The sequence below is a fragment of the Protomyctophum parallelum genome (assembly GCF_964188405.1).
Source record: "Protomyctophum parallelum genome assembly, chromosome: 17".
Lineage (NCBI taxonomy): Eukaryota > Metazoa > Chordata > Actinopteri > Myctophiformes > Myctophidae > Protomyctophum > Protomyctophum parallelum.
Genome location: NC_139719.1, coordinates 41,463,328 through 41,480,054, shown reverse-complemented (window position 1 = coordinate 41,480,054; position 16,727 = coordinate 41,463,328). Strand labels below are relative to the sequence as shown.

General features: G+C 45.4%; 1 protein-coding gene across 1 annotated transcript; it reads right to left on the bottom strand.

Moving 5' to 3' along the window:
• Positions 1-1,493: 1,493 nt before the first annotated feature.
• LOC310874773 (heparan sulfate glucosamine 3-O-sulfotransferase 3B1-like) lies at positions 1,494-16,261 on the bottom strand (the record flags this gene model as incomplete). Its single annotated transcript, XM_083787635.1, has 2 exons — positions 1,494-2,881; positions 15,855-16,261. The coding sequence occupies 2 exons, from the start codon at positions 16,259-16,261 to the stop codon at positions 2,260-2,262; spliced, it is 1,029 nt and encodes a 342-aa protein (XP_083643761.1). The 3' UTR covers positions 1,494-2,259.
• Between the last annotated feature and the right edge of the window lie 466 nt (positions 16,262-16,727).

The window sequence follows — 16,727 nt, the reverse complement described above, 5'->3', positions numbered from 1 at the left end:
CTAAATCAGGCCATATCCACTTGACCAAATGTGCTGACCTCATCACGTTTGTGATGACGGCTATGGCCGTTTTCCTCCCAAGGAGTGTATTTTGTGCAAAACTAATGCTTGGAATGGATTCAGAATCATGAAAACCCCCTAGTTTCATATGTCACATGCTACTGAAAGACTTTTTTTCTTTATATAGGATGTTATTATGCTAATAACTCAATTTCCCCTGGGAGTTGAATTTCAAACTTTTAGTACATGTTATTAGACACCTTTAGAAACACATTGGTGAAGAAATTTCTTGGTAACGATTTAGTTCCCAGATTGGTCAAATACCTGATAAAATGCCCTTACTATTATCTAGTATTACACATGAGAGAATTCCACGGCCACGATGCAAAAAAAAAAAACACAATGCAAATTCTAAACAATTAAACAACATGGTCAGTGGCCAAAGACACATCGCTGTCTGACTTCGTTAAAAGTGTACACTTTGTGTATGTGCGTCTGTCTGTCTCACTCACGACGGACACACGATATTCACGGACAAACAACAACAACAACAACGTGGACCGTGTGGCCTATAGATGAGAGCGTGCTGCATGCGCACAACATTCTAGTTTAGTCACAAAGCTCTTGATTCATTGGTTCAACATTTATAAAAACCCACAGACAGACTCAACCACTTTCACGTTTAAAAACCAAAATAGCGAAGATCGCCGGAAACACAGATTAACCGCGAGCTTGTAGATCGGCTACTTTTCAGTACTTTTTTGCTCGTGCTATGAAGTAAGGCAATCATTTATACGAAACGGAAAACAAAACAAGAACATAAACATCTGAAATATGGAGACACAAGGCTTCTGCAGCGCGACGGCGACGATATTTGATTTGATTTGAGGCAGCTGTGATAAAATAAAAATAAAACAGAAACGTTGCATAACTGGTGCGCCAGTGAGAACAGAACAGAACGGACCTCCTCACAGACACATAATATTGCTTATGACTAAAGCCAAGTCGTTACCCAATGCTGCGTTGACACGGGCAGATGCAAAAGATGCAGTCGACCATTCATTTTCAATGGAAGCCAGCCAGTGGCGTGCACAGACATTTGGAGGGGCAGGTGCTCAAGTGAAAAAAAGGGCACCTTGTGCAGCGCATTTTGGTGCTTAAGCTATTGAAAAATACCAGATCTACAAGCTCATAGCGCGCCACCGAGTGGCGCGCTACGAGCTTGTAGGTCTGCTATTTTTTTCTAATCAAAGAACCACTGACATAGTAACATAGCTTTAGATTGTGGGGGGCCTAAATAATATAGTAGAAGCGTTTTCTATCAAGATTTGATCAATGTCACCGCATGGTCCACACACTACAAATTAAGAAAGAAAAATAAAACTTTTTTTTTTTTTTTTTTTTAAGAGCACATTGCCAAAAAGGGCAGGGGGTGCTCTAGCACACCCTAGTGTCTATCTGTGCACGCCACTGAAGCCAGCGACGTGAAGATACATCCGATGTTTGTAGTTCATGTTGCAATAAAGCTACAAAAAGGTTTGTAGCTGGTTTCAACTTCAGCTACACAGAAACTCCACGTAGAAATACGCTGTGTAGCTTTGCATCTTTCGCATCTGCCAGTGTGAACACAGCATACGTCACTCAACCCTTTCTACTTTCAGCTCTTTCCGTCAGTGTTACATGAGCCAATTCTTCTTTTTTCTCCAAAAAGGGGTCATCTTTGACCAAGCATAATTTAGCCTTCAGTTGTTTCCGACTGCCATGCAGTCACATTTTAAAGTCCACAGCTCTCAGCTGGGACTAATGTCTCTTTTCCGACTACGAAGGGTAAAGCCAGAATCCTTCCATAAGCCGAAACTTCACAGAACCCGTGAAGTGAGATTGTTTGTTTGTTTATAGGTTTCTATCATAACCACGACCACCCCTGGAAGTCCTGGAGAAAGAAATAATTGAAATAATTGAAAAGAGCTGATCAAGAAGCTCACAACACGTCGCAACATGATACGTTGTGAGCTTGTCGATCTTCCGTTTTCGCTAGTTTTTAGTAACACGTTTCTCAGTTCTTCTCAGTTCCGGGGTTCAGTACCACCACCACCACCACCACCCCTCCTGAGCAAGGGCCCCCAAATGAAGGTTCCGAGAACCTTGTGTGAATCCTGAGCCGCAGAGTATGCGCAAACACATCCAGAACCTGTGAAATGAGTTCCACGGTTCAATCAGTTCTTGTAGACGGCAGAGTGCACACAGGAGGCCGTAATGTCAGTCATCCCAGCCAAATATACGACCCGTCATCTGGTAGAACTTCATGTTGAAGGGCCGGTAGAAGTCCCGTAGACGCTGCACCACCTCGGGGTCGATGTTGGGGTGGGTCCGCCCTTTGGTCTTGCCCAGGCAGTGGGGCTTGCTGCTGCCCTCGGCCTTCTTGAGGCACGGGAAGCCCTTGGTCTGGTTGAAGTAGAAGTGTTTGTCCGTGATGATCCTCTTGAGCCCCAGGAAGTCCTGCACGCGGCCCAGCTCCCCGGCGGGGTCGCTGATCAGCCGCTCGCCGCTCACGAACAGGATCTGCTCCATGGGGAAGTACTGCAGCCAGTTGTCCAGGTGCTTGGCGTAGATGCCGATCTGCACGGCGCTCCACGAGGTGTCGATGAGGCCCGTCGTGCGGTTCTTGAAGGTCAGGCTCTCGAAGGAGGGGATGTCGGGCTTCTTGGACAGCGTCTGCGTGTAGTCGGAGATGGCCCGGGTCACCGGGTCGCGCACCACCACGATCACCTTGGTGTCCCGGGACATGGCCGAGATGCGGGCCGGAGCCTCCCGCGTCACGAAGTAGCTGGGGGTCTTTTCCATGGTGATCTGGCCCTCCAGGGTCTTGGGCATCAGCTCCCTGCGGACAGAGAGAAGGAGAAGAGGGGACATCAGTTCAATAAAATGTGTAGCATGAGTAGTCCAGACAGAAAGTAAGTTAACACACCCACAAAACAGGTGCAGGGATTCATAAAACAGCTGATGAAGATTAAATTCGCACCGTTTTTTTAAATGCTCCCCAAACGTTACGACTATTTCGGAGAGCACTTAAGAAAAACTGCGCGATCTTCCCCTTCAAGAGGGGAGACCTGAGACTCACTGAACCTGCCTCTCTCTCTCTCTCTCTCTCTTCTCACAATAAACAACTCTCACGGATGAAATCTGCCGACGTCGAAAGAAAATTAGAATCCAATCCGTCAAGAATAACATTTTCCAACGGTTTATTTATAGTGGTTTATTTATTTATTCTTTATCGCGTGTCTGCATCTGCGGAGCTCAATTAAGCGCCAAGAGCGCGCGACCGACGACGTTTCAGGCACCCGCCGGCCGCTGCGCTCCACGGGGCAGCAAACACACGCGCCACGGAGCGGCGCACACACACACACACACACACACACACACACACACACACACACACACACACACACACACACACACACACACACACACACACACACACACACACACACACACACACACACACACACACACACACACACACACACACACACACACACACACACACACGCACACCACGGAGCTCTAGGCCAGTCGATTCGAGATTTGACCCAAAATAAATTGCTAACAGTAGCCTAGTCGTTCAAGGTATTTTATGATCCTTAGGGTTGTCGTGGAAATTTAGAGATAAACATTTAATAATACTCAGTTACAGTTTGGTGCTGTTCCCTGTGCTGCTTGTTTTATGACGTCACTGTTCCATTTGGTGAATGCCAATTGTAAAGGAATCTGTGGGACATATGCTCAAAAGACAAATCATAATAATGAATAATGAGACAACACAAGAATTCTGAGTTATAGAGTATAAGGATTTTACTCGAGTAAGAAGACAGATTTACACGAACCTGTTCATGTATGGAAACCCAGTCTGGCTCCCAGAGTGACAAGACAAGACAGCTTATATAGCTTCTCCCACACAGACAACCCCCCAACATATAGCCTCAAGGCATTCACCACATGGGACAGTGACGTCATAAAACAAGCAGCACAGGGAACAGCACCAAACTGTAACTTGGAGTATTATTAAATGTTTATCTCTACATTTCCACGACAGGGTCATCCATAAAATCGAATGAAGAATTTGATTATTATATACATGTTTGCTGCGACGCGTTGAGAGCTTGTAGATCAGCTATTTCCGGTGGTGCAACTCAGCACTCTTTAGCTACTGGAGATGTGCGGTGTGTACGACATGGATTTAGAAACAAATTTGTTCAAAAACAAAATGCTGCGTTGCAAATTCAGGAGACTTCGGAGGGAAAAAAAAAGCAATTCTCCTGAATGCTGCCTTCCGGTATATGGCATCATGGAAAGCAAAGGAGTGGCGTTTTCAGTGGCGTGCACAGATAGACACTAGGGGGTGCTAGAGCACCCCCTGCCCTTTTGGCAATTTTGCCAATTTTGCAAATAAACTTTTATTTATCTTTCTTAATTTGTAGTGTGTGGACCATGCGGTGACATTGATCAAATCTTGATAAAAAAATGCTTCTACTATATTATTTAGGCCCCCACAATCTAAAGCTATGTGTTTCTATGTCAGTGGTTCTTCGATTAAAAAATAAATAGCAGACCTACAAGCTCGTAGCGCGCCACTCGGTGGCGCGCTATGAGCTTGTAGATCTGCTATTTTTCAATAGCTATAAAGCACCAAAATGGGTTCCCGCCCCAAAATGCGCTGCACGCGGTGCCCATTTTTTTCACTTGAGCACCTGCCCCTCTAAATGTCTGTGCACGCCACTGGGCGTTTTTGCATTTCTCTCACTATAGTAAATGCTGCGTTCGTGGTCTGGAGGAGAGGGCCAGTCTCGCAGTTGTTTTACAGACGGGTAAAAAGGGCAGTGGGGCTGAATGAAGCCCCCCTTGACGTCTATGTGTGCACGTGCCTGGGTATCTCCTTCCATGCATCCATCCATCCATCCCAGCGCTGTACTGTACTGCATATTTATACCGCTTATAAAACATTGATAAATGGACACGTACGCCGTCGCTGCCTTCAGCATAACTGGATCCATCCAGTTTTGATTTGTCTTAACCCATTCTGACCTGAGATCAGATTCATATACGAGGTTTCCACTGGACACACACTGGGTCTGATGAACCCATTCTGACCTGAGATCAGATTCTAAAAATGTCAGTCGTTCTTCTTCGATTTTTCAAAAATAGCAGACCTACAAGTTCGTAGCGCGCCACTCGGTGGCGCGCTATGAGCTTGTAGATCTGCTATTTTTTAATAGCTAAAGCATAACATGATGCTAACACCAAAATGGGTTCCCCGTTCAGAATGGGTTAATTTTATTGTTTTTTCAATGAAATCAGGGCGAACAAAAAATGACAAATGAAACAAAAACAAACGTAAAAAAACGGAGGGGAAAAAAATCTATACAGCTGTACGTTCTGCTCCAGTAAGAATGTGATTTATGAAAGTGTGAGTTTTTGTTTCTCTTGTTTCCAGTTATAATATCGCACGTATTTCGAAACTCTTTCGTGGAGAACCTCATGCTGTGTTTGTAAGCGCTATAAACAGTTCCCCCGTCCGCTGCCCGGGACATGCCGTGTAGAAAAAGAAAAATAGCACTCACAAAGACTGATATATATATTATTTTTTTTCTCTCCCAAAAAAAAAAAAAAGTATCGGGAGTCAGAGGGACTGCTGGGAAATTGAATACCCGGCGATGAAAGAACTCCCATAAATCCTGCGCCTTAACCCATTCTGACCTGAGATCAGATTCATACGAGGTTTCCGCCGGACACACACTGGTCTGATGAACCCATTCTGACCTGAGATCAGATTCTAAAAATGTCAGTCGTTCTTCGATTTTTCAAAAATGGCAGACCTACAAGCTCGTATCGCGCCACTCGGTGGCGCGATATGAGCTTGTAGATCTGCTATTTTTAAATAGCTAAAGCATAACATGATGCTGACACCAAAATGGGTGCCCGGTCAGAATGGGTTAACCCAATCTGGGCGGGAACCCCTTATGGTGTTTTTAAGCAATTTATGTTAAACTTTAGCTATTGAAAAAAATAGCAGATCTACAAGCTCATAAGAGCTTGTAGGTCTGCTATTTTTGGAGAAAAGATTATCGGGAAAATGTGGCGCAAATCATTGAATGTATATTCTTTCAGAGCGAATGTTTTTAACTCAAATCTTTGCTTCTGGGGTGAGGGTCCCTGGAACAACATATTTTCAGGTGGGGTTCGGCGGCCAATTACATATATTTTTGGTAGTCCTTGACGTGAAATAGTTTGAGAACCACTGACATAGAACCACTGACATAGAACCACTGACATAGAACCACTGACATAGAACCACTGACACAGAACCAATAGAACCACTGACATAGAACCACTGACATTTAGAAACATGGGTTCTTTTCTGAAAACTATCAGGATTTAGAAGACATTTCGTAGAATGTGGTCTCAGTCCTAAACGGGTTAAATATTTACAGCGAGAAGAGTTCAGCCGGGGCGAGACCCGACCTGCTCCAGCCCGCGACGCTCGGCTGTAGATTTTGCTTGGCCGCTCGCTTTCCGTTCGCCGCACGCCATCGCTATAGGCTATAGCTCTGCTTTTTTACCGCGCGCTCACAGCGAGGGACCAGGGACTCAAACTATGGCTTCATGTGATTCCCCTAGTGAGCTTTAACCCATTCTGAACGGGCACCCTGTTATGCTTTAGCTATTGAAAAATAGCAGATCTACAAGCTCATATCGCGCCACCGAGTGGCGCGATACGAGCTTGTCGGTCTGCTATTTTTTGAAAAATCGAAGAACGACTGACATTTTTTAGAATCTGATCTCAGGTCAGAATGGGTTCATCAGACCAGTGTGTGTGTCCAGTGGAAACCTCGTATGAATCTGATCTCAGATCAGAATGGGTTAAAAGGATTGCCACGGCGTTAGGGCACACTTCCCAAACACTGCTCCTGCTTTTTGACGTATAGCCAAATGTCGGTTCTCTTGCTTTTCAGTTTATTAGCACATTTCGTCGCTTAGTTTTTATATATTGTTTTGCGGGTTGGTAGTGGGTTCAGTATTTATGAGCGTTGCATGTTTGTCCTGTTATTGTCTTGTATTTATCGTTACTGGCAGACAGTGGCGTGCACAGACATTTAGAGGGGCAGGTGCTCAAGTAAAACAGGGCACCTTGTGCAGCGCATTTTGGTGCTTTATAGCTATTGAAAAATAGCAGATCTACAAGCTCATAGCGCGCCACCGAGTGGCGCGCTACGAGCTTGTAGGTCTGCTATTTATTTTTTTATCGAAGAACCACTGACATAGAAACATAGCTTTAGATTGTGGGGGACCTAAATAATATAGTAGAAGCGTTTTTTTATCAAGATTTGATCAATGTCACCGCATGGTCCACACACTACAAATTAGGAAAAAAATGTTTTTTTTTTTTTTTGGTTTTTTTTTAGAGCACATTGCCAAAAGGGCAGGGGGTGCTCTAGCACCCCCTAGTGTCTATCTGTGCACGCCACTGCTGGCAGAGCTGTGTCACTTATTTATTTCTCCTCTTCTCTTGGTCAGTTCCCACTGTGTAAACGAGACTTCAGTCTCAATGTGGTTTTTACTGGTTAAATAAAAGGGTTAAAAAATAAAAAATAAATAACATAAAAATATAAAACCGGGTCCATCCATTCGGCAATGACACCCCTACCTCTTCTACTCTCAGCATATTTACTTAACCCATTCTGACCTGAGATCAGATTCATACGAGGTTTCCACTGGACACACACTGGTCTGATTAACCCATTCTGACCGGAGATCAGATTCTAAAAAATGTTAGTCGTTCTCTTCAATTTAAAAAGCAGACCTACAGGCCTATGAGCTTGTAGGTCTGCTATTTTTCAATAGCTAAAGCATAGCATGATGCTAACACCAAAATGGGTTCCCGTTCAGAATGGGTTAAGTATAATTCTGAGGTATATGTACTTCACTTGAGTATTTCCAATTTCCAGTACTTTTACTCCACTACAGCTGGGATCCAAATATTGGGAGTATCCACTACATTTATGGGGAGATTTTAGTTAGTAAGTTACTTTGTAACTCCTACTCAGTGGCGTGCACAGGTAGACACTAGGGGGTGCTAGAGCACCCCCTGCCCTTTTTGGCAATGTGCTCTTAAAAAAAAAAGATTTTTTTTTTTTTTTTCTTAATTTGTAGTGTGTGGACCATGCGGTGACATTGATCAAATCTTGATAAAAAAACGCTTCTACTATATTATTTAGGCCCCCACAATCTAAAGCTATGTTTCTATGTCAGTGGTTCTTCGATAAATAAATAAAATAGCAGAACTACAAGCTCGTAGCGCGCCACTCGGTGGCGCGCTATGAGCTTGTAGATCTGCTATTTTTCAATAGCTTAAGCACCAAAATGCGCTGCACAAGGTGCCCTTTTTTTCACTTGAGCACCTGCCCCTCTAAATGTCTGTGCACGCCACTGCTCCTATCGCAAAACATACATGGACCACATCGGCTCTATATACATTTTGGCATTTAGGAGATCTACAAGCTCACAATTTGAGCTTTTTTTTTTAGAAACAAATTTGAAAACTTGAAATGGGACATTCTGCACACACAATGAGTACTTTTACCTTTGGTACTTTAAGCACATTTGTTAAGTCAATACTTTTGCACTTTCTATATTGCATATTATACATAGGCCTACAATGTATTTCTATATTGTATAATATATACATACAATATCTTTCTATATTGTATAATATATACATACAATATCTTTCTATATTGTATAATATATACATACAATATCTTTCTATATTGTGTTTTATACTATATCCAATATGTTTCTATATTGTATTTTATACTATATCCAATATGTTTCTATATTGTATATTATATACACAGGCCTAAAATATCTTTATATATTGTATAATATACAATATCTTTCTATATTCCAGTACCGATACTCTCACTTAAGTGACACGCACACACACACACACACACACCACACACACACACACACACACACACACACACACACACACACACACACACACACACACGTTTGTGTTACTATGCTTCCCACCTCTCACCACGCTCCGCCATACCCCCCCCCCCCCACCCCCCCTTCCGCCAGCTTCCCCCCCGTCCCCCGTCCCCCCCAACCCCGGCGTCTTGAGGACGGTGACCTGAACCGAGACAGATAAAAGCTGCATGAATGATTAACTCCCCCCCCCCCCTCCACACACACACACACACACACACTCCTCCAACTTTCCCCTCCATCTCCCCTCCTTCCTTCCACCATTTAGAGAGAGAGAGCCCTCTGCAGAATACGGCTTTAAAATTCACCCCCCAAAGTACCAGAGTGCCTCAATTATTCATCCTGTTTGGTTGGCTGGTTGGCTGGCTGGCGCGGCGCTGCATGCCTCAAAACGCCCCGGGCGGGACGGGGCAGGCCAGCTCCCCGGGTGACCAAAACACATGAACATAAACGGACCCGCCAAAACAAATTAAAAAACTTGCACCGTGTTCATTGGTCCAGGCTGAGTGTTGGAACAGTCACATGGGGGACTTGCAGTGTTCATTGGTCCAGGCTGAGTGTTGGAACAGTCACATGGGGGACTTGCAGTGTTCATTGGTCCAGGCTGAGCGTTGGAACAGTGACATGGGGGACTTGCACAGTGTTCATTGGTCCAGGCTGAGCGTTGGAACAGTCACATGGGGGACTTGCAGTGTTCATTGGTCCAGGCTGAGTGTTGGAACAGTCACATGGGGGACTTGCAGTGTTCATTGGTCCAGGCTGAGCGTTGGAACAGTCACATGGGGGACTTGCACAGTGTTCATTGGTCCAGGCTGAGCGTTGGAACAGTCACATGGGGGACTTGCACAGTGTTCATTGGTCCAGGCTGAGCGTTGGAACAGTCACATGGGGGACTTGCACAGTGTTCATTGGTCCAGGTCGACGTGTTGGAACAGTCACATGGGGGACTTGCACAGTGTTCATTGGTCCAGGCTGCGCGTTGGAACAGTCACATGGGGGACTTGCACAGTGTTCATTGGTCCAGGCTGAGCGTTGGAACAGTGACATGGGGGACTTGCACAGTGTTCATTGGTCCAGGCTCAACGTTGTAACAGTCACATGGGGGACTTGCTCAGTGTTCATTGGTCCAGGCTGCGCGTTGGAACAGTCACATGGGGGACTTGCACAGTGTTCATTGGTCTAGGCTGAGCGTTGGAACAGTCACAGAGTAAAGCTCCCTGAAAGCAGCCGTCATGTTTAAAGGTATATTCAGTGATTTCACTCAAAAAACCTTAGGTTTCGTTTTTGGCTGTGGGACCCAGCCTTTCATCAAATCAGGATACAGAGCCAAAAACGAAACCTAAGGTATTTTGACCCCCAGGGGTTAACTGGGGACAGGGAGGAACTCCTTATATGGTCAGCACACTCTATAGTAGGGAGGATTATCACAACAAAACAAAAAAAATAAGTGATATTTGAATTAAGTTAAATCACTGAATATACCTTTAAAGTACAATATATATACTAAAGGCTTGCTTGTCTAGATGGCCCCGGTGATGCGTTCGTTCTCTTCTCCACAAACTCTCCCAGATTGTCTGCGATTCTTTCTTAGAACTTAACACGCTCCTGGACTCGTACATCATGAAAAGGAAAGCGACCCGAGTCATTTAATCCTGACCTGAGATCAGATTCATACGAGGTTTTCCACTGGACACACACTGGTCTGATTAACCCATTCTGACCTGAGATCAGATTATAAAAATGTCAGTAGTTCTTCGATTTTTCAAAAAATAGCAGACCTACAAGCTCGTAGCGCGCCACTCGGTGGCGCGCTACGGGCTTGTAGATCTGCTATTTTTCAATAGCTAAAGCACGACATGATGCTAACACCAAAATGGGTTCCCGTTCAGAATGGGTTGATTCATGAAGAAAAGACAAATGGTTAGAATATGGAGATGAGAGGTTACTTTCGGACATGCAGCAACTTATATGTTCTGTTCTCCAGAAGAAGAAAAAACAAAAAACGTTTTCTTGGGAAAACCAACGGAAGGTATTCCCGGTTTTTGTCCTTGAGCAAGATGAAATGAAAGCAAATCAACACCAAATGGACCCTTATGAGTCCATTTTGTCTCTCAAGAGTCAAATTGAGTCCCTATTGTTTACAATGGAGAAGCCCCCGTTGGGAAGGAAACCGTGCGCTGCCCGCTCTGTTGGTGTGGTCGCCGCTACAGAATACGTTAACCCATTCATTCTGACCTGAGATCAGATTCATACGAGGTTTCCACTGGACACACACACTGGTCTGATGAACCCATTCTGACCTGAGATCAGATTTAAAAAAATGTCAGTTGTTCTTCGATTTTTCAAAAAAAATAGCAGACCTACAAGCTCGTAGCGCGCCACTCGGTGGCGCGCTATGAGCTTGTAGATCTGCTATTTTTCAATAGCTAAAGCACGACATGATGCTGACACCAAAAGGGGTTCCCGCGCAGAATGGGTTAAAGTTAAAGTGGATTTTCATGACAAGCGACATCTGCATTACTTAACTCATTCTGACCTGAGATCAGATTCTAAAAAATGTCTTCTACATCCTGACAGTTTTCCATTCTGACCTGAGATCAGATTCTAAAAAATGTCTTCTACATCCTGACAGTTTTCCATTCTGACCTGAGATCAGATTCTAAAAATGTCTTCTATACGTCAGTCGTTCTTCGAATTTTCAAAAATAGCAGACCTACAAGCTCGTATCGCGCCACTCGGTGGCGCGCTATGAGCTTGTAGATCTGCTATTTTTCAATAGCTAAAGCATAACGTATAATGCTAACACCAAAACGGGTTCCCGCCCAGAATGGGTTAATTTACAAGTCTACACAATTAGACTGTAGAATAATGGTGACCACGGGTACTTTACAGCTTTAAGCCCATATACATTTACAGTTAATTGTAATTGTATGTGTTATACTATTTATTCTGTATATAGAGTAGAACTGCTGTGAAACTATGACCGAGATAAACTAAACTAACTATAACTATAACTCATTTTCACTTATACTTTCTGAAAGCTATTTAAAAAATATAGCCAAAAATAGTAGATCATAAGGTCACAACGTGACAAAGTAGGGCAAAAAGTACAGCACAAATTAACACATTTGGTGACAAGAGTGGAGTGTTCTCGTCTTATCAATTATAAACCGCTCGGTGCTTTAGACGAGAGTATACTCCTTCTGTTGCTGTCGGGCAGAAAGCGTGTCCACGTTTCAACTTTTCTCTGTGATTCTTTTTGTTTGTTAACTATACGAAAACGTAAAGATATGGAGAAGAGAGGTTTCTGCCCGATCAGGGGTCCTCAACTAGAAATGATGAAGGTCCACAAATATTTCTTTTGAATAAGACTGAGGTCCGGTCCCATGCGCGGAGTTTTGCTGGCCTGACCTGATGCCTAGGGTCCGCAGAGAGGTGGTCCGCGGTCCAGTCGTGGACCGCGGTCCAGTCGTGGACCGCGGTCCGCCAGTTGAGTACCCCTGATATACATTATCCAACGTGATGTAACTGTTGGCAGAATGGTGCGCGGGGCTGCAGGCCCCCATGCGCTGTGGGGTTCAGTCTTGAGAAATAGATACCGTGTAGGAAGCCATAACATCTTTCACTGGAACATAAAGACACAGATGTCTGGCATCGGAGAGAGAGAGAGAGAGAGAGAGAGAGAGAGATAGGGTTTGATGGTGAATAGTAAAACAAATCTATAATTGCGTACTGTACCCACAGAGACAGTGAGATATGGCGGGGGGGGGGAGAAGGAGTTCAACTGGATTCCTCCTCGCTGTCACCGTTGGCCCTGGTATGACGACATGCTGTAGAACAGGGGTTCTATATTTGGGCAACTTTGACGATGGAGAGGGCCACTATATTTGGGCAACTTTGACGATGGAGAGGGCCACTATATTTGGGCAACTTTGACGATGGAGAGGGCCACTATATTTGGGCAACTTTGACGATGGAGAGGGCCACTATATTTGGGCAACTTTGACGATGGAGAGGGCCACTATATTTGGGCAACTTTGACGATGGAGAGGGCCACTATATTTGGGCAACTTTGACGATGGAGAGGGCCACTATATTTGGGCAACTTTGACCATGGAGAGGGCCACTATATTTGGGCAACTTTGACGATGGAGAGGGCCACTATATTTGGGCAACTTTGACCATGGAGAGGGCCACTATATTTGGGCAACTTTGACGATGGAGAGGGCCACTATATTTGGGCAACTTTGACGATGGAGAGGGCCACTATATTTGGGCAACTTTGACGATGGAGAGGGCCACTATATTTGGGCAACTTTGACGATGGAGAGGGCCACTATATTTGGGCAACTTTGACGATGGAGAGGGCCACTATATTTGGGCAACTTTGACGATGGAGAGGGCCACTATATTTGGGCAACTTTGACGATGGAGAGGGCCACTATATTTGGGCAACTTTGACGATGGAGAGGGCCACTATATTTGGGCAACTTTGACGATGGAGAGGGCCACTATATTTGGGCAACTTTGACGATGGAGAGGGCCACTATATTTGTGCAACTTTGACGATGGAGAGGGCCACTATATTTGGGCAACTTTGACGATGGAGAGGGCCACTATATTTGTGCAACTTTGACGATGGAGAGGGCCACTATATTTGGGCAACTTTGACGATGGAGAGGGCCACTATATTTGGGCAACTTTGACGATGGAGAGGGCCACTATATTTGGGCAATATATTATGATGACGATGGAGAGGGCCACTATATTTGGGCAACTTTGACGATGGAGAGGGCCACTATATTTGGGCAACTTTGACGATGGAGAGGGCCACTATATTTGGGCAACTTTGACGATGGAGAGGGCCACTATATTTGGGCAACTTTGACGATGGAGAGGGCCACTATATTTGGGCAACTTTTACGATGGAGAGGGCCACTATATTTGGGCAACTTTGACGATGGAGAGGGCCACTATATTTGGGCAACTTTGACGATGGAGAGGGCCACTATATTTGGGCAACTTTGACGATGGAGAGGGCCACTATATTTGGGCAACTTTGACGATGGAGAGGGCCACTATATTTGGGCAACTTTGACGATGGAGAGGGCCACTATATTTGGGCAACTTTGACGATGGAGAGGGCCACTATATTTGGGCAATATATTATGATGACGATGGAGAGGGCCACTATATTTGGGCAATATATTATGATGACGATGGAGAGGGCCACTATATTTGGGCAATATATTATGATGACGATGGAGAGGGCCACTATATTTGGGCAATATATTATGATGACGATGGAGAGGGCCACTATATTTGGGCAACTTTGACGATGGAGAGGGCCACTATATTTGGGCAACTTTGACGATGGAGAGGGCCACTATATTTGTTTATTTTTTATTTTTAGTTAAATATCGTTTGACATTTTTCAAACCATCAAATACTTATCCGCGACCATTGATTCATGAGTTGAAAAAAAAAAAGATAACACTAGCAGCAGGTGGACATTTGTTTCCCCCAGGCACTTGAATGGAGGAGGGCCCTGACCGGCATGACAGGTGTATGCAACATCTACCTCCCCGTCAAATCAAACTTCGATAGGGTCTGTTCTTCTATATGCTGGCCCCTGAAGCCAACCCTGCAGGAGGAGTCTCTCGACGGGTGCTAGACCAGAATGTTGCGTGCATTACTTAACATCACCAGGAACCCTAACCCTTGCTACCAACAAGACCCTGTATGGGGGAATACCGAGGGTGAGCCAGTAAGTAGCAGCCAGGAGAATGAGACTGTAGCAGGACACTGCCAGACAGAGAGAGAGAGAGAGAGAGAGACAGAGAGAGAGAGAGAGAGAGTGGTTAACACTGAAAATCTCGTCTTTCTCCGATTTGCAACTCTGAGCCTTGGAGTGAACATACAGTAGGAGGAATCTCATACTTGGCACCCAAAAGAGGTAATTAATCCTCCTGGTTGTTCTTTTGATTCTTGAGTCTTTTTTTGAAGAATACTTTTTTTGGCCTTTATTGACATTATTCAGACAGTTTATGGGGAGAAAGAGAGATAAGGGCAGTACAAATGCCTTCAGGATCGGGACTCGAACCCGCAACACGCCGTCAGGCTACACTGCGCCTAGGTGCCCGGGCCGCTACGGGTTCTCTGATATATATTTTTTTTGTTCCTTGGTCTGGAGTTTGTTCTGTTCTTATTGTGTGTTGTCGTTGGTTGTCATCAGTTCCCACCTGATGTTGTGTGGGAGTCCAGACTGCTCCAGACCGTACTGGAGAACTGCTACCTTGCATAAAGTCTTAAGACTTGGACTCAAGTCTAAGACGTGCAAGTCATCGGGTTTGTCTCCTCCAAAGAGTATGACACGATCTCCCACCATGCAACAGCGGCTCATAGTCTTTGGCAGGCCTTTCCCCCCGGGAAGCCTCGCCTTCCTCCAGGAGAAGGTCTCTGGGCAGAATTTCCAGTAGTGATGACCCACTATGTAGAGCTCTCCATTGTAGGCAAAGGATGAATGTTTATCTGAATGTGAAATGAAATCTTTTCGACTACACTGTGCAGTAGCGGGCATGTCCAGCCAGCAGTCGGTCTCCGTGTCAAACACTCTGATGAGGAGGCCCCCAAATACAAACATCTTTGTCCCTATGATGGTGGCAGAGTGATAACATGAATTATTTGGCAGAACACTTCTGGCATTAATTAAAGTCCAGACCATGGTCGCCGTGTCCAACTTGTACATGTCATTAGTGCATCGTTCCGTGTGGTTGTCCCTGTATATCCCTCCATGGACATACATGACCTTCCCCACGGCGCAGGCCGAGTGGTGGCACCTCGCCTTCGGAACGGTCCCGGAAACCTCGATATCCAACCAGCGGTGGGCGTCGACATCGAAGGCGTAAAGCCGCCTGCGTCTGAATCCTCCCCACATGTAGATCACGTCTTCGATCAGCACGGCGGTGTAGCCACGACCCACGGACGGAATGTTCGCCGGACGTTCTCGTCCAACCTCGACGGTCACTGGCGGTAACGTCCTCCAGCGCAACGACGTTGCGTTGAAGACGTGGACCTTGGTTTGGTACTTGACGGCGCCTATCAGACTGGACAGTCCTCCGAAGCAGTACACCTGGTCCTGGTGCTCCACTGCGACTGCAGCGTGGAACGCCCTCCCTCCGCCCTCCTGGTGAAACGTCCAGCGCAGCATTCTGTGTCTGGTTCCCGATCAATAGCTTTCCCTTCGGCTCTATACGACACTCGGGGGAACGCGTGGGAAACAAAGGGGTGCACAGTCCCGGGAGATGTTACCGAATCAGATGATGATTTCAAACAGAGCTTCTTTTTGGCAATTTGATCGTCCAGGTCTATTGATTTGCTTTTGTGCGCCGTTTCTGTCATTTCACCTTCCTTTTATACTATTCTGGCCTTGTTTGTGCATTTTCATATTTGGATGGTGGGGGGGGGGGGGGGGGGGATGTCACATGTCCATATTTGACCACTGCAGTGCAGTAAATAGTGACATCATCAATGATGTCATGATGTAGGCCTACAACAGCCGTGATTGGACCAACACACTGAGGTATTAGCGGAGGGTTATTATGGGATAGGAAATGCGCGGGTCAAAGTAATGGCTGAGGCCCAGGCCGCAGCGTAACGGTCTGGGCACCGGACTG